At 39.8% G+C, this 23,961-nt stretch overlaps 1 protein-coding gene across 4 annotated transcripts in view; it reads right to left on the reverse strand.

The window, feature by feature from the left end:
* Nucleotides 1-10,697: 10,697 nt before the first annotated feature.
* LOC136264351 (uncharacterized) overlaps nt 10,698-23,961 on the reverse strand; it is a 46,629-nt gene continuing 33,365 nt past the window's right edge. For 2 of the 4 annotated variants that reach the window (XM_066059068.1, XM_066059067.1), the window contains exons 6-15: nt 16,307-16,534; nt 16,057-16,257; nt 12,373-12,648; nt 12,224-12,319; nt 12,062-12,176; nt 11,903-12,015; nt 11,646-11,850; nt 11,447-11,585; nt 10,852-11,023; nt 10,698-10,802 (exon numbers count right to left, since the gene is read on the reverse strand). In XM_066059068.1, coding sequence (XP_065915140.1) covers nt 10,752-10,802; nt 10,852-11,023; nt 11,447-11,585; nt 11,646-11,850; nt 11,903-12,015; nt 12,062-12,176; nt 12,224-12,319; nt 12,373-12,648; nt 16,057-16,257; nt 16,307-16,534 — 1,596 coding nt within the window. In that variant the 3' untranslated portion in view covers nt 10,698-10,751. Of the gene's footprint in view, nt 10,803-10,851; nt 11,024-11,446; nt 11,586-11,645; nt 11,851-11,902; nt 12,016-12,061; nt 12,177-12,223; nt 12,320-12,372; nt 12,649-16,056; nt 16,258-16,306; nt 16,535-23,961 lie in introns of those variants that run through there. The other 2 variants (XM_066059070.1, XM_066059071.1) reach the window with 2 other exon arrangements.

A 23,961-nucleotide genomic window follows, 5' to 3' on the forward strand; every position in this document is an offset into this window, starting at 1 on the left:
GGGGCAGGCACCTCTAAATTATGTTCATTGTTGTTGGCAACGTACAATGACATATTGGGGTGTTTAATCAGAAAATCTCCCATTTAATTGTGGTATAACAACACAACCCAGCAAGCTCTCGCTACACTCTGATTGAGCTTAACTGGTCTTCTGATATTTCAGCAATGGCCATCATAGTGTAAAAATGATGTAAGATAAAAGATGTTTCTGATAAACCTTATACAGTTAAGTATGCTTATAGCTATAGCTTGTCTTAAATCTTCCTACAGTTTTCATTTAACTAGACTGCATGCATAATCTTAGCCTAGCTATACTATCATACAGTACACTAGTTAGGGATCACAAAGATTTGCATATTCTCACAAAAAAAATTATATTGACCAAAAACCAGCCTCACAATAAATTCACGGTGCTTTGGTAGTATTGGTTAGATTTAACTATAAGCTCAAAAGTTCCAACCCAAAATGCTTCTAATAAGTTGCTATATGAATTCTAAGCAAAAATTTATAGTGATTGACTTGCTTACTTACTAATACTTTTAGACAAACATAACTTGATAATGGCTAAGGTCACAAGCTTGATCTTTTCATTGCTTTAGCTGAAGGTGCCTTTTGGGTTTACCTTTGTCCTCATTTGTGACTGAATCTGGGAAAACTGAATCTGGGAAAACCAGTCTTATCACTCACGACAGATTTGACTTTCAGCAGAACACAAAGCTACATGAATAAAATATTAAATTTCACAATCAAAATCAGCTAGATTTTAGTGGTCTGCTTTTGCTGGCTGCTTTTCCAAGCACAGTGGCAAACCATACAAGTAATCTGGGGCCTTAATGGAGCACTTGCCAGCCTAAGGATGGGTATATGTGGCTGTATAGCTACATGGTGTTGAATATAAATTCACTTTTATTTTAGCCAGTTTTGAGACCTGAATGGACCTAATAGTATGACATGACTAAGTTATGTATGCACTTCATTTAGGAGAGCATACCTCAACTGTTTTAGGGTAAATTGACCCCAAGGAAAAACATGGGATGTGTGCTGAAACCTATATCTGCTGCGAAATATGTAAAACTGACCACACCCTTTTATCACATTGACTCCTTAAAATAAAACATTGTTTCTTAAATTGTTGGAGCTACAGATCTTTGAGGTTTTTAAAAAAATGTTGAAAATAGTCCTATTTATGTAGGCAATAAAAGAGTGCATATTGTTGACTTAAATATTTCATGAGATAATGGCAATAATCTCACAACTAACCCAGCATATGCAAGCAATAAATGGTAGACAAAAGCATACCAGAGGTTAATTTGCACAAGCTTGTTTACATTCCTTTTTGACAGCAATGTCACAAAGCTGTTTAATTCATGAACCCTGACCAGTTTGACAACATATTTCTTGGTATAGGTGTATTTCATATAGAGAAAATCCTGTCTTGGTTTGTACTTGGAACTGTCTAGAAGTAATTTTTGAGTGGACAGTGTGCTATGGTACTGCTACAAAGTCTTTACATCTATGATGGTGGAGGAATTTCTCTCCAAATATCCAGACAGGAAAATGGAACTAGAGGCAATGCAAATCAACTGTGAGTCCAAAGAACTCTTCGGATCACAGCTAAGCAAGGTATTTATAATATCCTAGCAGCCTTTGAACAATACCATAAGGAAAGAGCATTGCAGTCTTAGTCCTTTATTAACTGGAACACATATATTTCTGACCTGTTCCTAATTGTCAGGGATTTGAACAATTTTATGTGCACTGGAGATTTGGATTCTTTGCCTCAGTGCTATAGTGGACAATTTCACCTTTTGGGCAAACAAACTATTCTTGATGGACACCATTATTCCTGCACGACTGTTATTAACTAAATGAAAAATTCCCACTCCTCTACAACTCCTACATTAAAAGCTGATTTGTCATGAACAGAATAAAGAAAGGTAGTGGAGTCAGGCACTGGAGCAGTGCTACATAACAGGTCTACCAAAGTAAACGGAGGAGTATTTGGAGTCGCCAGAAACAAAGATGCAGCAACTTTGTGGGGAGTCATAAAGTATTATAAAGATCAGTATGTTGACCTCCTAAAGATGGAGGATGATGTTCAGGAGAACTCTCACTTCAACCATGACTTTAGCACAAACACTGCATCACTGCATCTACAATGGTTAGGATGGTGCAAGACATAGAGTATCTCTTGAAAGTTTGCAATCCTCTAAATAGTCAGGTAGTGCTGAAGAATATTCTTACTGGATAAATAATTGTGACCAATGTAAAAGTAGATAAATTGCTCTGCTGTATAAAAGAAGGTAGTTTTGCTTGTGCTAAATTGAAATCATTGTCGATATACTCAGTAATTAAATATTTTAGCCTTAACTTTGAAATCTAAAGTAGACACTAAAAACGAGACAATCAAAGCTCTAATTATGTTTGTAGTAAACTGAGTATGGGTGTCACAGGGGATTTACTGTTGAGGAGCTACTCCAGCATAAGATTACACTGTGAAAAAAGAGGGATGTAAGATGGTATTTCCAGTGGCTTATTGAATACAAAAAAGCTTGATATAACCTGTATTATACTCACAATCTCATGTAAGGCTTTAGTTAATGTGTTAAACATACTGAAACCATATATGTGATGGTATAATGTGAGAATTATATTCGGTATAAGCTATTTCAGGTAATGTGGTAAATAAATGGAAACCATATATGTAATAGTATAGTATGTATTATACTAAAGTATAACATGAGCGTAATACAGGATTTATATTAAGGCTTATTTGTATTCAATAAGCCACTGGAAATACCATCTTATATCCCACCTTTTTCACAGTGTTACCAATTCTACATTCTTTTTGATTGACAAGGATGGTAACTTGAAGAGTGATAAATCTCAATGTACTGAGCTGTTAAAATTATGCCCATAAAAAGATAGATTCTTTGACATGCTTCCAGTGTTCAAAATGGTCATATTTAGACAGTAAAACCTGGAATTGTAGAACACCTGCATGTGACTATATATTAAAAGGAAAATATACATACTTAATATATTACCCTGCAACAACATCTTATCCGAGCACACTTGCTGCATGTGCAGGGATCTGGCAAACCTTCAAGCTTTGCTTTGGTCCCTTCAAAACTTTAAGGACCAGGATACTGTCTCTTCTATCAAAACCAAAGGTTTCAGCTTTTATAAAAGAAGTTGCATCTCTAAATGGAGCTTGGACCATAGCTACTGTTAATAATAAGCTCGGTGAATGTGATTTCTTTCATTTGCTGAAGTGCAAGGAGCTTTCTCAAAATCCATTTTCAGAGCATTGCTACTGAATGCAGCAAGGCACGTGTCATCAAATGTCTCCTGGTTTAAACACCTGACCAAGAATGTCTCAGCCATTTGTACTGAGTGGTGGACAGTCAAAATTCACAATCAGAGAACAATTTTCTGGGTTGTGGATGGCTTTGAGTGCTGCATGCTTGTTTGTTATTCTAGTGGTGTCACACCCAGTCAGTGCATGGAGTGTAGGAAGGCACCGTGTCGGTTCATCTCCCAGCTCTTTGCAGACATTGTGAAGTGGTAATGTTGTTACTGAATTGCAAATCAGCTAGAGCTCTTGGGGAATGGAGACCAAGACTTCTCCAATTAAAACACACAAAGACATCTGTATCACCTGATAACAACGTGATGGAACATGGAAGTAAGCCCTGACTGGTGACTTAAAGAATTTCCTGCATCAGCTTCCTTGTGTGTGCAGTTCAGCCAAGGAAATAAAGAAGTACACTCATTTGACAACATCCATGCCTGTGGTGATATACTGAGGTATAAAGGCTTACTGCCTTGGTGATATCAACCATTCAACATACATAGAATGCCTGGAAGGCAGTTTTGCTAACAGAAGATGACCAAAAGTTGTCTAATACAACTGGAATTTTCGATATGGAAATGTCTTATCAAGAACTATATTATTTCTGTGGCCTTTCTCCTTCTGGCTCTTTTCTACATCCTTGATACTGTCTTCTCTATAAGGATAATTTAAATTTCATCCAAGTTGTGCCCAGCTTTGGCCGGTAACTATAGACGTCATGTGCATCAGCAAAATCATGAAATGTCTTCTTAACAGGTGGATCCAGCTTCCTTAAGGAAACCTTTCTCACTAAGGCCATAGTCAATAACCATGGCATTGCATTGGTTATAGTGGGGAGGTAACTATATTTTATGTAATAAAAAGGGCGTGGTCAGTTTCACATATTTTGCAGTGAATATAGGTTTCGGCACATATCCCATGTTTTTCCTTGGGGTCAATTTACCCTAAAGCAGTTGAGATATGCTCTCCTAAATGAAGTGCATACATAACTTAGTTAGGTCCTAGACTATAATTCATCTGTACGTGTTCCTTTCATTTAGTAAACAACGTTTTGCACTCCCCTCCATTCCTTTGAATCCCTTCCCACCACCCCTACATTGCATTAAAATCTAAAAGGATTGGAAACTTAGCTGTTGACCATACAGAGTATGCTCTGAAAGGTAAAGCAATGTATGGGAAACTACAAACTTCAAAATACCATTATCTCATGACCTACAATATTCTAACTTAGAACATGGCATGCATAGTATGCTTTGATCTTTGATATTAAATGAGGTTTCTAATATCACTAAGAAACCTGGTAGGAGGTTTCTAACTAACTTTATTAGAAACCTGCAGACAATTGATAAAGCTCACTATGTATAGGTTAGGAACCTAGACCGAGGCTCTTCGTGGTTTTAGAAACCGAGCGAAGCGAGGTTTCTAAAACACGAAGAGCCGAGGGCGTGGTTCCTAACCGACTTAGAAAATGCGGGCGTTATATATATCGCTATGTAGGTGGAACCATTGTGGGATTGAGTTATATGTCGTTTCAAAATCGTCACAGTGTTAAAACAAGTCATGCGACCATGGCCACTAGTAGAGAAGATTGAACGTGTTTTCGAATTAAAGCTTGTAACTAGCTACATTATCGCTGCTTCTGTTAGCTGGTGGATCAAACAAAGAATGATAGCTACTGTGACAATAAAGTTAAAGCCAGCACTACCAAGGGTTTAAAGTAAGTGGTAACATTGTTGTCAATGGTTAATAATACTTGGTCTGGCGCTAGGCCTTCTGTGACTAAGCCAGTATATACACGATTTCACACCTACATAACTTTTTTTTACAAGAAACAAATAAACATTCTACAAGAAAGCTTACCTATTTAGTTCTTTTAATAGGGAGTCCGCTTAAAGTACAGTAAAAATTTCCAACCTGGAGGAGGCTTCATAGGTTGAACTTCAACTGTCCCGCCATTTTGAAAATAACTACGATTTCAAAACGTTTATCACACCCACGATCATAAGCAGATCACCGTCACAAGGTTTTAAATACATTTTGCAATGTTAATAAACCGAGCCATGTTCTAAGTTGGTTAGGAACCACGCCCTCGGCTCTTCGTGTTTTAGAAACCGAGCGAAGCGAGGTTTCTTTCGCGAGGATTCTAAAGCCACGAAGAGCCTCAGTCTAGGTTCCTAACCTATACTTAGAGGGGTTACTTTAGAAATTGACACCTACAAATAATGTAAAATTCAAGTTGCTAGGGCAACAATTTTTATCTTGAAATTGTCCATTATGAATTCTAGATGCATGGGACTGCAATGTGTGCAGTAGATACAGTCATACTGTGGTACATGCATGGAGTGTGATGTGCATCAAGACACACGATAGCGTGTCATGCGGCCCAAGAAGCCGGCGCACCACACCGTGAGTATATTGACAGGAAGAAAGAAAACGTCATTTTCACACATTTGTATCTCGGTGATACCTTATCCGATTGAAACCAAATTAGCTACAGAGTTGCCCGCCAGCTAGGGGAGTCTAAATTCCAAATTTGAAGGAAGTCACTCAAGCCATTTCCGAGATACGAGTGGCCAAAGTTTCGTTTTTTTTTCTTCTTTGTCTTTTCGCACACTTGCAAAATTGCTATAAAACGCAAACGCGGTACTCCGATCGCGTTGAAATTTGGCACACAGAAGGGGAGTCCAAAGGCGAATCCTAGCATCAAATTTGGTGCAAATCCGATGAATGATTCAGGAGTTATGACCGATTATTCGCGTAAAACAAGATCGATTTGTTGTCACGCCTACAGGGTAAACCGCTTCATGGAATGAGTTGAAAATTGCTATGTAGATAGAGTAACCATCATAGGAGTGCCTTTTGGTGGTTTGAAAGGAATCGAGATAAAGACCACGGAGATATGACACAAAACCCAACCTGAGTCACAATTACGCGATCGATTTTTAGGAATAAAAAAGTATTAGTTTTCACGCCTACTAGGCAAACCGCTTAGAGCAATGAGCTGAAAATCAAGACACACGGTAGTGTGTCATGCGGCCAGAAGCCGGCGCGCCACACCGTGAGTATATTTACAGGAAGAAAGAAAACGTCATTTTCACACTTTTGTATCTCGGTGATAGCTTATCCGATTGAAACCAAATTTGCTGCAGAATTGCCCGCCAGCTAGGGGAGTCTACATTCCAAATTTGAAGGAAATCATTCAAGCCATTTTCGAGATATGAGCGGCCAAAGTTTAGTTTTTTTTCTTTGTTTTTTTTCTTCTTATTCTTCATCTTTTCGCACACTTGCAAAAATTGATATAAAACGCAAACGCGTGCTCCGATCGCCTTGAAATTTGGCACACAGAAAGGGAGTCCAAAGGCAAATCCTAGCATCAAATTTGGTGCAAATCCGATGAATGGTTCAGGAGTTATTACCGAGTATTCGCATAAAACAAGATCGATTTGTTGTCACGCCTACAGGGTAAACCGCTTCATGGAATGAGTTGAAAATTGCTATGCAGATGGAGTAACCATCGTAGGAGTGCCGTTTGGTGGTTTGAAAGGAATCGAGATTAAGACCACGGAGATATGACACAAAATCCAACCTGTGTCACAATTACGCGATCGATTTTTAGTAATAAAAAAGTATTAGTTTTTACGCCTACTAGGCAAACCGCTAAGAACAATGAGCTGAAAATCGGTGTATAGCTGGAATATAATCTTCATAGAAAGTTCTTGCAGTACTATATAGAAGAATTAGATTACAAACCACTGAGTTATGATTCGAAAGCCAACTCAGTGTAGCAAATGCGAGATCGAGATACTCTAATAGAACTGTCACCCTAATAGAGCATTCAACTAATTTATTTACTCCATTATGGAATTCTATTACATTACAAATTATTCTGTAGGGACTTCAGCTGCAAACAGTTAATCTTATAGACAGTTCAGCAAGAAGCAAGTCACCCTGTGGAGAGTTAAGCTACAATTATATCACTGTAGAGATTCAGAACATTACAAGTCACACTGAAGAGAGTTCAGCTATAAACAAGTCATGCACCCTGTAGAGAGTTCACCTACAATTAAATCACTCTCTAGAGAATTCAGCTACACACAAGTCACTGTGCAGAGAGTTCAGCTACAAACAAATTACCCTGTAGAGAGATCGACTACAAACAAATCAACTTGCAGAGAGATCAGCTACACACAAATCAACTTGTAGAGAGATCAGCTACAAGCAAATCACCCTGTAGAGATTTAAGCTGCAAACAAATCACCCTGTAGAGAGGTCAGCTAGAAACTAGACACAATGTAAAGAGTTCAGCTAGAAGAGGTCACCTTATAGAGAGTTCAGCTACAAAGAAACCATCATGTAGAGAGTTCAGCTGCAAACAAATCACTCTGTATAGAGTTCAGCTAGAAAAAGTCACCTTGTAGAGAGTTCAGCTACAAAGAAACCGCCATGTAGAGAGTTCAGCCTCAAACAAATTACCATTTAGAGAATTCAACAACAAACAAATCGCCCTGTAGACGGATCAGCTAGAAGAAGTTACCTTGTAGAGAGTTCAGCTACAAAGAAACCATCATGTAGAGAGTTCAGCTGCAAACAAATCACCCTGTAGAGAGATCAGCTAGAAGAAGTTACCTTGTAGATAGTTCAGCTACAAACAATTCACCCTGTAGAAAGATCAGCTAGAAGAAGTCACCTTGTAGAGAGTCCAGCTACAAAGAAACCATCATGTAGAGAGTTCAGCTGCAAACAAATCACCTTGTAGAGAGTTCAGCTACAAAGAAACCACCATGTAGAGAGATTAGCTGCAAACAAATAACCTGTAGAGAGTTCAGCTAGAAACAAATCACCCTGTAGAGAGATCAGCTAGAAGAGGTCACCTTGTAGAGAGTTCAGCTACAAAGACACCGCCAAGTAGAGAGTTCAGCCTCAAACAAATCACCGTGTAGAGAATTCAACTACAAACAAATTGCCCTGTAGAGGGATCAGCTAGAAGAAGTTACCTTGTAGAGAGTTCAGCTACAAAGAAACCGCCATGTAGAGAGTTCAGCCTCAAACAAATCACCGTGTAGAGAATTCAACTACAAACAAATCGCCCTGTAGAAGGATCAGCTAGAAGAGGTCACCTTGTAGAGAGTTTAGCTACAAAGAAACCATCATGTAGAGAGTTCAGCTACAAAGAAATCACCTTGTAGAGAGTTCAGCTAGAAGAAGTCACCTTGTAAAGAATTCAGCTACAAAGAAACCACTATGTAGAGAGTTTAACTGCAACAAATCACCAGTAGAGAGTTCAGCTAGAAACACATCACCCTGGAGAGAAGAGGTCATCTTGTAGTGAGTTCAGCTACAAAGAAACCACCACATAAAGAGGTCAGCTGCAAATAAATCACTTGTTGAGAGTTCAGCTACAAACAAATCCCCCTGTAGCTAGAAGAAGTCACCTTGTAGAGAGTTCAGCTACAAAGAAACCATCATATAGAGAGTTCAGCTACAAAGAAATCACCCTGTAGAGAGTTCAGCTAGAAGAAGTCACCTTGTAGAGAGTTCAGCTACAAAGAAACCATCATGTAAAGAGTTCAGCTGCAAACAAATCACCCTGTAGAGAGATCAGCTAGAAGAAGTTACCTTGTAGAGAGTTCAGTTACAAAGAAACTGCCATGTAGAGAGTTCAGCCTCAAACAAATCACCCTGTAGAGAATTCAACTACAACAAATCGCCCTGTAGAGGGTTCAGCTAGAAGAAGTTACCTTGTAGAGAGTTCAGCTATAAAGAAACCATCATGTAGAGAGTTCAGCTACAAAGAAACCATCATGTAGAGAGTTCAGCTACAAAGAAACCACCATGAGAGTTTAGCTGCAAACAAATCACCTGTAGAGAGTTCAGCTAGAAACAAATCACCCTGTATAGAGAGATCAGCTAAAAGAGGTCACCTTGTAGAGAGTTCAGCTACAAAGAAACCATCGTGTAGAGAGTTCAGCTACAACGAAACCACTATGTAGAGAGTTTAGCTGTAAACAAATAACCTGTAGAGTTCAGCTAGAAACAAATCACCCTGTAGAGAGATCAGCTAGAAGAGGTCACCTTGTAGAGGGTTCAGCTACAAAGAAACCATCATATAGAGAGTTCAGCTACAAAGAAACCATCGTGTAGAGAGTTCAGCTACAACAAAACCACCATGTAGAGAGTTTAGCTACAAACAAATAACCTGTAGAGTTCAGCTAGAAACAAATCACCCTGTAGAGAGATCAGCTAGAAGAGGTCACCTTGTAGAGAGTTCAGCTACAAAGAAACCATCATGTAGAGAGTTCAGCTGCAAACTGTAGAGAGTTCAGCTACAAAAAGATCACCCTGTAGAGAGTTCAGCTAGAAGTCACCTTGTAGAGAGTTCAGCTAGAAGAAGTCACCTTGTAGATAGTTCAGCTACAAAGAAACCATCATGTAGACTTTGAGAGTTAAGCTGCAAACAAATCACTCTGTAGAGAGTTCAGATAGAAGAAGTCACTTTGTAGAGAGTTCAGCTACAAAGAAACCATCATGTAGAGAGTTCAGCTACAAAGAAACCACCATGTAGAGAGTTTAGCTGCAAACAAATCACCTGTAGAGAGTTCAACTAGAAACAAATCACCCTGTAGAGAGATCAGCTAAAAGAGGTCACCTTATAGATAGTTCAGCTACATTTCAAGTCACCTAGTAGAGAGATCAGCTGCAAAATAATATCCTGTGGGGAATAATGGGCATGTAATAAATATATGTATATAATTTGTATAATTACTAATAAAATCAAAAATAATTGAAGTATTAACAATCTTCTTTAAGTTCTTTTCTTCTTCCTGTGGTAAAGAAAAAAAACACATGGGTTAAAAAAAACCCAAAGCCGGCCATTGGCCGGCTTTGCAGTATACAAATACAGAAAGAAGTGATATCTAATCAAAAACAGCCAAGCTGTAAAAAAGGTGCAGCCCCCAAAAAGGCCATGGTGAAAAAAGATGTGAAATCCAAGGTGGCGGCCAAGAAATGGTTGTGATGGTAGGTTAATGGTAAAAATTTTAATAACGACAATTCAGGTGAATTTTGTGCCACTTGGTCTTGGCACCAAATTCACCTGAATTGTCGTTATTAAAATTTTTACCTTTAACCTACCATCACAGCCATTTTTTGGCCGCCACCTTGGATTTCACATCTTTTTTCACCATGGCCTTTTTGGGGGCTGCACCTTTTTTTACAGCTTGGCTGTTTTTGATTAGATTGTATATAGCCACTTAAAAAATATATCTCCTTATGGCACATCAGCTAACAAGCTACTAGCTACCTAGGAGAAACATTTTGATCACACCATAAGGTTTCTACCACAATCAGGAACATCAAACAAAATGTAATATAAATTTTAATATAATTATTAGCAAAGTCTAAAAATTAAGTACATTTCTTTCTTTCAATGGAAGCTTCACTTCGATGAGCTATAAAAGAAATCTAGATAAATAAGCAGTCACAATCAAACAATCGTACTTGTCTCAATCGTTCACAATATTGTTCTTCTGTTTCACCAGCTTGTTGGTCAGGAACTTTTATCTCATCTCTGATCAACATGGCTCGTAGTGGACGAAGTTCACGACACAATGGCAGAGGATCAAGATTACTCTGATTGATCTTGTACACCAAATACTCCTTGTAGTGTTTCCTGATCAACAAGACAAACTTAATACAATAACACAATGTTAGCAATAAAACAGCTAAACATCTGTTGAGTGGCATGACTAGGTATTTCCCAAAAGTCCACAATTCGGATCACATCACATGATGTGGACACAGGTGAGGCATAGCTGACCAGCCAACACTTAAACTTAAATAGCAATGACATCATCCAGTTTACACCCATGCAGACTTTGCAGTCATGCTTTGCAGTCAAGGTGAGTCACTATTGTGACTGATGATTACTAATATATTTAAAAATGACTGTTCAATTAGATATATTTGATGTAAAGTAGAACCTCCACATATAAATTAACCAAATGTGCTCACTATTGTAAACTACTGTCTGACAATGCTTGGATAAAAAAGGCAAATATTCTTTGTACAAAAACTTCTAAGAGAAATCACTCACTCACACAATCCGGCATGGCCTCTCTCCACTGCATTTCCACATTCCTCATCTAATGGAATACCTTCGGGATTCTCCTTCTGCAACATCACACAACACTTCAGAACTGGTGGGGCAGCAAGCGGCAGTACTGGTTGGGCATCTACAGGCAATTCCAAAGTATTATTAAAAAGGTGCTTTTTAAAACACTACACGGCCTTACCTGCTAATCCCTCAACAGCTTGGATCCCCTTTGCAGTTTCAGCATCTATTTGTCCTTTAGGTGGTTCAGTGTCAAACTGCACATTATTATCAGCAAGTAGTTTCTGAAGGTCATCAACAGTTTCATCACGAAGATAGAACAAGCAGTCACGAGGATGATGAGCATGAAGACCCTTGTTACGACATGACTCGCATTTGACACAATCCTGAAATGTTACAGCAGTTATCACTGTTAAAACAAAATGTCTCTTTCAATACCTTCTTAAAGAATCCATTACATCCACTACAGAACTCAGCAGGACATAGGTCACATTGAAAATGTATATGTACTCCTTTAGCTACAGCATACCTGAACCCACAAGATGGACACTCTATTGTTGTAATGTTAAAGATCAACAAGGTATAGTTGCTACTAACCGATTCCCTCCTCATTGAGATAAGCAGCCAGTCCCTGTGCTTGTAGTTCAGGATCATTGTCTATCTCCCACTGAGCAAATTGTTCACAGGATAGACCATCATGAGCTGGTACCCACTAAGTAAATCACAATTACAACAATAAATCACTGTAAACATCCTTACAGGTTTTTTACACTGAAAACACATCTGTTGACTGCATTTCATGTTAGGACACTGTACCATCTGTCTACCAACTTCATTAATGAAGCCAGTCGTGCACTAGAAAAATCACAAGCACTAATAACAATTATAAATAACTACAAAAGGCTCACTTTTATACACCAGCAAAAATTGGGATTTTTAAGCATGGTGTGTTCATTCAGTTTCCGAGTACACAAGTCATAACATTCCTTGTTCAGATAGACTTGTATCAAGCCACTGAACATTTGTAGATATAGGTCCATATCGAAAGTGTCTGATGACATATCTGGCTCCCCACAACATGGACAGTTGAAGTGTTTGATACTCTTCTCCCCGATCATCAAGGTGAAGTGAGTGACAAAACAATCCTTACAAACAGCATGGTCACAGTGGACCATGTTAACCATCTAACCAAATACAAATCTGTTATTATTTGGTTTTCAATAAGGAGCAGTGGAAAGGACCACTTTAGGTAATGAAACTTATCCACACATGTAATGATATATTGTATATTATGCCAGTGCACTTCCTTAAATAAAATTTTACTTTAAAATGCTAAGGAAAAATGTATTAACTTGGCTAGCAACATAGTCTAATAAAATAGTGAAAGAGGAGGAGGAGGGGATTTGCACAGAGCACATATCAAAAAAGGCTAATAAAAAATGTAACATTTGGAAAATTTTACAAAGCACTAAATTTTACCCTTGATTCTTATGAAATATGCATTAAAACAGCCTAAAAACTACTTCTTGTCCTTTTTGTAGCTTTAGCTTGGTCCCACTGATCAGTTAGATTTTTTTGGACAGCCATTGTTTCTTGCCCAATAGAAAATACATGTATTTGCGTTATATACAAATAAGGCAAAAGTACGCCCGTGAGAATCCATAATTTGCCAGACAAACCATACATAAAAACAAAGCCCTTGAATTTCTCTATACAATGGCATCCGAACAATTGTTGTAACACTTTCATAGTGGCAGTTGTTAACAGTTGACTCCACCATAATGCGTGCTCCATACAATTTTCTATGGGAGAAATTCGTTACTTCAGTATGCAAATCTTAAAAAGTACGGTGGGTTTCCCTCACCAAATTCGCTAAACTTGGTCTCATTCAATGAGTTGAATCGTACAGATTAAGAATCCAACCGAACAAATGGCTTAACTGGCCATTCTACAAAGATACATCACAAATCATACGAAAAAACACGGTTTTTTCACAGTACAATTTCGTACCTGAATGCGTAAATTTGCCATACAAGGCTCTCTCCTCTCTTTTCCATTGGTCGCTATACAAAATCTTACATATCACTCGATGCGCAATTTATCAATGATTCTGATAAATGCAACCCCATCTCCGTAAACTGAAGTATGTGGAAGTTATGATGCATTGTTTAAAGACGGTGTTATTTTCTGTAATTTTAATTCGTAAAACTTAAATGTACAGAAAATGCGTCAAAGTTTTCAATATGAACCAAAAAATTAACTTAAGGAAAGTTGCATTGAAAACTACAGTAGGTGCCAATCGAAAGCTATTCGTATGCATAAATTAATGGTGCAGTGAACCCCACTGGAAAATTGGAGATGTCATCACATGGCAAAGAGCTTACTGCACAAAACAAAGGCCAAACAATGGAAGAGAATAACACTGGAAATTTGTGTTAAGGGTCTCCATAATCTAGTAAAGTCAGTTTAAGCATCAGTTTAGAAGTGAAAATATGTAATCAACACAAACTCTATTTGATAGTGCTTAACCTGTGCCATACCTCCTCTGGGTGGTAGGAGGGGATAAACTTTGCTTCTGCTACTTATGAATTCAAGCAAACATTTATGATTTCTTAATACAACACAGTCTACAGTGACCAGAGCTGCCCAAAGAATTTAAGAGGCCCAGGGCAAAGAGTTAAAGTGGGGCCCCTACATATATCTTGTTTTAATTTTATGCACTCAATTGGTCAAACCCAATTAAGTCTAAACATTCTGTACACACACACTCAACATGCTCTATCTAGGGGGTCAGGGCATGCCTCTGGGGCATACCCCCCAGAAATTTTTTGAAAAACAGTGCAATGAGATTGAATTTTAGGGGTATTTTAAGGATTCAATTTGTTTACATTCAAGAAGATCCATGCATAAAATGTTAATAGCTACATACTATGTTTGTTACTAGCAAACTGCTAGATTTATGTGGTGTATTCACCATGTCAGCGTCTGCACAAAATTAAATCGTTATCATGTAGCTATAGCTAACAGCCACTCTCCTAGTACATTTTGTATATATATAGGGGCATAGCCAGGATTATTTGAACAGCAGCAGTATTGAGCAGCAGCATCAACAGTATTGAGTTACCAGAAGCAGGAGAGACTTTTGATATTTTAAAACTCAGCAAATTGCTATATTTTATGCAAAAACAGTACATTAATTATAATTGAACAATATAAGTGTTCCTGGGATGAAGCTAGTAAAGCTACCTAATGGAAACAGACAGCATAACACATGGAGACACTTATAGACATCTGTAAGTGATAGGTATCCCACTGGTATAGGAACCATGAGTCCACTGATACAAATAGAATGACTTACAATCAAAACATTATAACTACTCATTTTGCATGCCCAAGTGATAAATACTAGAGTTTTATCTTTAAACACTCACACCAAAGTTAAGGTCATGCTCAGTTTTGCATATAATGTTGAAATATCTGAAAAAGTTCACTTAACATGAATATTTACTCTATTAGAAAACACCTGACTGCTCTATTAGAGTATACACTTGACTGCTCTATTAGAGTATATATCAATCTTTCCAAGATAATGTTTGTAGTATTCAGTTAATTCATATTAAATTCAGTTTTTGAACCTGCATAGCCAAGGGCCCTTGATGGGGCCTCCTAGGACCCCTTTCAGGCTGGGGCCCAGGACATAATGCCCTTCCCCCCTCTGGGCGACCCTGACAGTGACCATGTTAATTGCAGTCATAAGTGACCTCATTCATCTTTATTAAAGGGAATATGTGTAGGTATGTAATTTTCGCAGATTGAATACTTGTTTATCACTCAAGACGTATCTGCAATTGTTAGCATAGGGATAATTGTTGCAGACAGCTGAGTAACCGTGATATCAGCTACTGTATCAGTGAAAAATTTGTCCCTCGAAATTTATTGGTATATGGTATAACAATAGAAGCTATTAAGGATTTACTTTGATTAGACAGCATGTGAAATCATTGCATAGCTGGATCTCTACATACTTTTACAGGGCTTGCTGATTAATAATTACCCTATATTGGGTTAACAGTAGCTTCTTAAAGTTTTTAAACTAAGGTTTAAACTGGCAGTGTCACGAGAGAAGCTGATGCTATCATGTAACTGCTGCTATCATGTAGCCACTCCAAATAACAATGTCAAGTTAATATTGGCACACAAAGTCAAGAAGTGAGAACTGTAGTTTGTGCTAGACCTTCCATCAACTAACACCATCATACACTTAGTTGATGTGAAATAGAATATCGCCATGTCCCCCATTTCTTTGATGGGTTACAGAAGCTTAAGCATGTTTTCATGTCTAGCACATGGGGTATTGACTATCAGTATCAAGGAGTACCAAAGAAAACCCCTGCATCTGTAAAAGCTTTTCCACAATTGCTCATACACCCAACATCTTACCTCATATTCTAGCTCTCTTCCAAAGGAAAGCACTTAATCAAGAGCCAGAAAATTTTTAAAAGTTATTAACTTGAAAGGTTTCACTATCTTGAATGGTTTCAAACATGTTATTTTGGTGGTATTGTTATTGAAATAAACATGTATATACTTACCTCATCTGTGAAGTATTCCACAATACATATTGGACACTCCCGAGTAAGGAGGTTTCTGGCTGTTTCAATATCATCATTAGTCCTGGCCACATCAAGACAAACTCCCAGTGATAGGTTACACTCCCTCACCAGATGAATTAATACTTCACAATGATTAGTAGTAGGTAACTCGTATTCAGCCATTAGTAGTCGATGAAGATACTGAAAGTAAGTATAATGATCTTTACATTACTACAAAACTTGCACTAACATCATCCCTATGCTGTTTCTCAGTGATCATCTTTCCTACTTTGTCATTTTGTACCTTTCTAACTCCTCCACCCTCCAAGACTCCCCAGATATAGTCATACATCTGAGCATTGGTGATTTTCTCATGATAAATATCATGCATGGCCTTCTCCACATTAAGATCATTATTCTCTAGAGCAAGAACAGCCTTAGACTCTGGTAATTTACCCTCACTGATTATTTCCAGGATCTGAAATTCAGATAAAACCATCAGTATTTCATCTGAGTACTTTTGCTTGGCCAGTGAAAGATAGCGCTGTATTATATCATATCATTCAAGGCTGACCAAATGCACCCTGCACCTTTGGCTGGCTATGAGGGATATGCATAGTTTCTTAAGAGAAAATCATGTATCAGTCTGCATGCACATGAGCAGAAGTTAAAAGCAGCCAGTATTTGAGATATGAAGACTGCAAAAAGTATACTTTAAGGCAGCAAAACATTGCTCTAAAGTGGTTACTTCATTCCAATTCAAAGTACAGGTAAACTGTGGTTTCTGAACATATTTGAAAAGGGCTGTACAGACATTTAAAGAACAGCAGCATAGGCTATATATCAGAAATGGTGTATCTCTTTCTGTTGAAAGTGTTTAGGGGCTGAAGGCACTTTTGGGCTTGTAACCATACTGCCAGTGTATTGTGAAGCTGGTTTTTGGGTGATAGTTTGGCCAGAAAAATCCACACATCGATGATCCCTAATATACACTTGCCATTACGTACAGTATGTTACCATTTCGGTTTTTATCGTAATTTCACGTAATTTTGCTCTTACTCTCGTTCTTACTGTGTTCCTAGGATTAGTAACAGCACCCCTAGGGTTAGAAAACGCCTTTAGGATTAGGAACAGCGCCCTTAGGATTAGGAACAGCGCCCTTGTGATTAGGAACAGCGCCCTGGGATTAGGAAAAGCGCCCTTAGGATTAGGAAGGAGCGCTAGCAGGATTAGGACAACGTTTTAAAACATTAGGTTAGGGTTAGGGTATGGGTTAGATATATAGTGATATATATTGATTTACATTTGTGACATCTAAATATGGCAAAATAAGAGGAGCTGTCAGCTAGCACCGGTAGTACAGTGGTTAGGAACACTGCTCTTCAGGCTGGAGGTCTGTGGTTCGAGTGCCCATTTCAACAAGTCTTTCTTTTTTCGTTTTCTGTACCTTTTGGCACCATATTTTTTCTAAGTTATATAATGGTAACATACTGTACCTAACGGCTTTTCCTAATATACAGCAGAGGCGGATCTAGGATTTTTTGAAAGGGGGGCTAAGCTGGACAGAGACATAGGTAACTAGCCAGACATTAGATACCAAGCCTTCTCACAAGGTCCTAGCTAGTTGTAAGATTCATGTAGTTTCCATGGTCAAATTAGCTATTTGGCTAGCATGCAAAGCATGCCAACCCTAGGGGGTCTGGGGACATGCCCCCTAGAAAATTTTTGAAAATTAGGCCCTCTAAAGGTGAATCTGAGAGTATTTTTAGCAGTTTTTCAGTGGAAAATAATGGAATTTCAGTTTATTATATATCATTCAAATTTTACTTTTCCATTAAATCAAGACTGATTGCAATATGCATTGAGTATAGCTATCATGCATGCATGATAATCTTTTCATTTGTATCTACCAAGTATTTAGATATAGCTAGCTATATTCAGCTCCTCTTAGCCATGTTCTAATAAGCTAAATTTGTGAGGCAGAAACATGTATAGCTAAATAGTAGTGGTGTTGAACGTCACAATTATTAGTATGCATGCTCCTTAGCCTAGTGACACTTTGTTAGCCATAACACCAATAAAGTGTACTGAAAAGCAGAATGCAGTGAAGGGTACTAGTAGCTATTAGCTAGTCCACTGGTAATCCTTAGCAAAATGCAACTATATTGCATTCATGAGCTTTCTGAATTTGTAGTTGTGATAGTCAACTTATTATATCTGCCGGGTTATGAAGACTGAACTATAGGCTAGCTACAAATGCCAGCACCACAACCCACAGCATGGGGTCATATCAGAAGATAACTGATACAGAATTTACATTGAAAGACAAAAGTGGGTGAATATGTTATAGCTACCTTATGAGACTGCAAATTACCAAGGCTACAGTTTGTTGAGTTGGTAGCTAGCTACATATTATACTGAAGCTGATAAATCTAACCAATTAAACCAACTAACACTTTTTGAATCATATAATTCATTTAAAAATATATATAAAAACACTAATCACCTCTTATAGCCATAGTGGAAAACACTGCTAATCATCTGAATAAAACAAAACCCACAATTAAAACTTTTGTGACTGGAGATGCAACCCACAATCGAAACTTGTTTTTGAAGAACTCTTGAGGAAAAGGAAGCTATATTCTCCTGGAACAGAGTTGAACAATAAGTATAGTTACATAGACATTATTTGTGTTTGTAGTGATGCATAGTTCCTGAAATAAATCTGCTTTTGGTACACATAGAAGATTAGCTAAGTACTAACTTATAAAGGAAAGAGGGGGAGGGGGCTACAGCCCCCTTAGCCCCCCCCCCCCCCCCCCCTAAATCCGCCCCTGTACAGTGTTACCGTACTGTATGATGAAAATGGATGAGACCTTTCTTTTAGAGGGATCTTTGCTTTACTAGTAGTGTTGTGCCGATGTGCACATTCTCACATTTACCGATACCGAATACTGTAACTGCTGCTATTATAACCAATATTCTTCAATTCTTCAGAACAGTGGAGGAGTAGAAGATAGCCTAAAGTTTGTGTGTACATTCACAGCAATAATAATGTAACTAATTACGTGGAAGGATGAGTCTACAAGGTTTGCTACAGTTTTGTCACTAACCCCTTTCATGGAAAAAGAAGCCAAACAGCTAAGCCAGCTTCTCAAGCAGCATATTTAGTGGGCCAGATCCTTTGCCAAAGACGATACACTGATTGTATTAGGGAGGTTCCAGATACAAGGAACAGTGCTAACTAGTGGTATTGCCCCTCAATATAGCTTTACCTACAGCACATTCAAAGTTGCTCTTTAAATAGAAATCTCTAAGTATTGCCCTTTAGCTTTGCTTGTTCAGCACGTGATACATTGTCTCAACAATGTGATGGAAGAGTCAACAGTTCTCAGCCTTTTGGACAGTATCACTTCAAACAAAACAGCGAGACAAAAGTTTTTAGAGGTTCTGAACTGACCAGTTCCTGCCAATACCAATGCCAATCAGGATGAAGATTCTGATAGTCAACCAGGACTAACTCAAGCTCCCCACTCAGAGCATCCTCCTGCTCTGGACGACCCTCTGGATCGTGAGGGCACCCAGTTGGGTGCCAATGAGCACCAACTTAGTAATTCCTCGCTGGTGGCCAATGTGTACCAGTCGAGAGGGGTTGGTGGGCTGGAAGCCAATGTGCTCCAGCCGGCAACTAATCCTCTGGTGGCTGGGAACCACCCTACTATGGAGCCCGTGGTGGGCACCTCCTTGCCGTTCAACCCAAACAGCCTCTTCTCCAACGACGAGTTCACCTTCAACACCCACGAGGTGATTAAACAATATTTAGAAACGCATTTTCGTTTGTCTTTGCAGAAAGACGTTCGAAGTGCCATGAATAAGGCACACCCGGTCCCATGCACTTCAGTAATGAGTGTCCCTAAAGTAGACAGCTTTGTGTTGGACTATTTGAAACAGCGTTTCCCCAAGTCACATGACTTAGAATTAGGCACCATTCAGTCGGTGCTGCTGAAGTGTGCAGGACCATTGTCATGTTTGTGGTCAGAGTTGTTAGACAACAACTTGTTGGAGGATGAAGGGGCTGTGATTAATGTGCATGATGTGCTTGAAGTGGTCCAACGCAGACGAGATGTGCTATACTCAAATGTGTGGACCACAATTTAGAGAAGTATGGTAAGGATCCTCCTAAGAACAATGGCGACCTTCTCTTTGGGAAGGAGTTCTGTGCTCAGTTGAAGAGCCAGGTAGAATCAGATAAGGCCTTGTCCCAGGTGGTCACTTTGGCCAATCGGTACCAGCCCTGTGACAAGTCTCGCCAGTCAACCCTGGGTCGTAGCAGAAAACAACTTTTTCGCCAAAGCCCTGTTGGCAAGTGGGGGTCCCAACAGGGCTACACCTTCTCCTCAAGCAAGCAGTCCCAGAAACCAACCCTCAACACCAACCCAGTGAGTCTTCCCACAATCCATTGGCTAAATTGGGGAAATCTTAAACATGCTTCCTACACCACATGTGTCCCTGCAGGAAATTGGATTGAACATAAGCCTCCTTCCTCAACACGTGTCTATGCCAGTGGCAGGCAGGACAGCCCTGTTCCTAGAGAACTGGGGGCGACTAACCCAAGACCTGAGGGTATTGTCAACATATCAGCTGCCACTGAATCGCAGGCCAGAGAGACACAGCTCCAGATTCCCACAGAGCGGGAAGGAGCAAGACATGCTCCTAGATGAAATAGTGAAACTGGTAGACAAGGGTGCTGTCCACCGGATATCAGCATCCGAAGCCCATGTCACCAGCCCAGTGTTTGCCATTCCCAAGAGTGGAGGGGGCTTGAGGCTAATAATAGATTTAAGATTCCTCAACGCATTTATGACACCACCACATTTCAAGATGGAGGGATTATACATGCTACCCAGCATCATAAGTCACAAATGGACTATGGTAAAGTTGGACCTCAAGGACGCTTACAGTCCCTATTGCAAAGGAGTATTGGAGTCTCCTAGCCTTTCAAGTAAACTCGGACACCCTCATGCAGTTCCACTGCCTGCCTTTTGAACTTTGTACCGCACCTTTTGTGTTTTCCAAGGTCACAAAGCCCATCGTACAGTTCCTGAGGCAGTTAGGTATACACCTTATTGTATACTTAGACGACCTTTTGCTCACAGCCCCATCCAAAGATCTGCTGCTACAGAACCTCTCCACAGTAATTTGGTTGTTCATAAGCCTGGGGTTCCTGATAAACATCTCAAAATCTGTCACAATCCCATCCCAATTGCCTGGAGTTCCTCAGCTTCATGGTGGACACAGAATCCATGACCATTTGCTTGCCAATTCACAAGGTTCAGGCAATACAGAAGGCAGCGTTGCAGCTCCTACACCAAGAGCCAATGCTAGTGAAGGATCTGGCACAAATGATTGGGATGTTAGTAGCTACCAAGCCTGCAGTCCATACAGGAGCACTGCACTACTGTACCCTTCAGGATCTGAAGATTCAGGCACTTCGTCGCCACCCATCCTATCAAAAATCTGCACAGCTCACCCAGGAAGCAAAGCCAGATCTCCAGTGGTGGATATCATCCTTACCTCTCCACTGCTTGAACCCAATAGTGAAACCAGAAACTACCCTAATAATAGAGTCTGATGCCTCCAATTCAGGTTGGGGGGCAACTTGCCAGGGAGTGAGAACAGGGGGCAAGTGGACATCTTTAGAAGTACAGGAACACATCAATTACTTGGAAATGAAGGCTGCGTTTCTGGCCTTACAATCCTTTCCCAAGGGCAGATTGAACATGGTGGTGTTAATCAGATCGGACAACCGTACAGCTATAGCCTACCTCAACAAGAAGGGCAGCCCAACGAGATCTCATCTTTGTCTTCTCTCCTTAGAGATCTGCGAGTGGTGTCTGGAGCGTCACACAATGCCACACGCCAAGTACTTGGCAGGGAAGGACAACATCATTGCCGATTGGGAGTCTCGCCACCACGACTCCAGCGACTGGCAACTTCTGCCATCTGTGTTCGAAGCCATCAACAACCTTCTTGGTCCATTCACCATAGATCTATTCGCCAGCAGAACGAATGCACAACTGCCAGTGTATTGCAGTTGGAAGCCAGACCCTCAGGCAAGGATGGTGGATGCCTTTTCCATTTCATGGTCACAGGAATAGCCATACATGTTCCCCCCCTTTCAACATGATAGGCAGGACACTCACGAAGATTTGTCAGGAGGAATCGGAGTTTGCCTGCCTGATAGCTCCAGCCTGGCCTACAGAGGTATGGTACCCTCAGTTGCTGAAGATGTTGGTGGGGAAGCTTCACTTGGAACAGGATCTCCTCCTAGACCCACTGTCAAACCCCCACCCTCTGGTTCTGGAGGGTCACATGTTTCTGACAGCATGGCCGGTCTCCGGCAAACCTATGTTTCCCAGGAATTTTCTAGCAGAGTCACCAAATTGTTGCTGCAGTCATGGAGAGCAAATACCCACTCATCTTACAACTTAGCCTGGACTAAGTGGTGTGGCTGGTGTGCTCAACGACCAATATATCCATTTTCAGCATCTCTGAGTGACATAATGGAGTTTCTGGCAGACCAATATGATCTGGGTTTGCAGTACCGCTCCATTAATACTTTACGTTCTGCACTTTCAACAACACATCCACAGGTAGATGAGGTCAATGTGGGGAGCCACCCATTAGTGCAAAGGTTACTGAAGGGAATTTTTAACTCTCGACCACCTGCCCCGAGCTACAATGGAGCGTGGGATGTGTCCACAGTAGTGGAGTATCTTAGAAGTTGTTGCACAGACGAACTCTCCATCTTAGACCTAGGTAGGAAAGTAGTAACACTAATGGCCCTAGCAAATGAAGACAGGTGTTCTGACCTGGCTGCACTTGACAGGGATTATTTGAGGTGGACTCCCTCTGGGGTTCAGTTCACAGTAGTTAGATTGACTAAAACTTGAACCACTGGCCCACCTATGACAGTTCATTATTTATCACTACCAGGTAATACTGAAGTGTGCTCAGTCTCATCACTTCGCTTGTATCTCTCAAAAACAGTAGAAAGAGTCTGTGATTTGAGCCAACCGAAACTAGTTTTTCTCACCTCAAGAAAGCCCTTTAGAAGAATGCACCCGGGAACTCTGGGACATTGGATTAAGGACATCTTGAAGAAGTCCGGAATTGATACTGATCAGTTCTCTGCCCATTCTACTAGAAGCGCTGGCACTTCACAGGCTTGTGCCAAGGGTGTCCCAGTGTCAGAGATCCTCAAGGTGGCCAACCGGTCTTTGGGAAGTACTTTTGAGTAATTCTATCATAGAAGTCAGGGATCACCGGCATTCACTAAAGCTGTCCTGGAACCAGAACAGTCAACCAGGTATGTGCTTTAAACGTACCACTAGTTAGCACTGTTCCTTGTATCCGGAACCTCCGTAATACAATTCACAGATTCCTTGAGGACAAAGTCCGTAAGAGGAGAATGGATTGTATGAGGAGGTGGAGGATACAAGGAACAGTGCATTCCCACCCTTTCTACATGTATACATGTGTATTCTTGTTTCATTCTTAATATACCCTCCCTTTCTCCATTTTCAGTCATAACTGTAGGAGTCCAGATGGTTACAGGAGTGATGAGGAGGTGATTGACCAAGATCTGCCTTGACATAGTAGACTGTTGGTTTTCATGTAGACTTGCTTAGACCTGATTTGTACTATTTAACTTGAGTCTTTCATATAATAATACTTTTAATTACTGTTGTTATGTTTTATCATTTGGTATGGAGATGCCATTGCAGCACACACTGTCAGCAGTAGATGTGCTGTCACCCAGTATACTTGTCTGGTGCTGAATCTTTGCTGAATCTAAGGGCAATATTTAGAGTAGAGATTTCTATTTCAAGAGCAGCTTTGCAT

Source organism: Dysidea avara, chromosome 8 (assembly GCF_963678975.1).
Source record: "Dysidea avara chromosome 8, odDysAvar1.4, whole genome shotgun sequence".
Classification (NCBI taxonomy): domain Eukaryota; kingdom Metazoa; phylum Porifera; class Demospongiae; order Dictyoceratida; family Dysideidae; genus Dysidea; species Dysidea avara.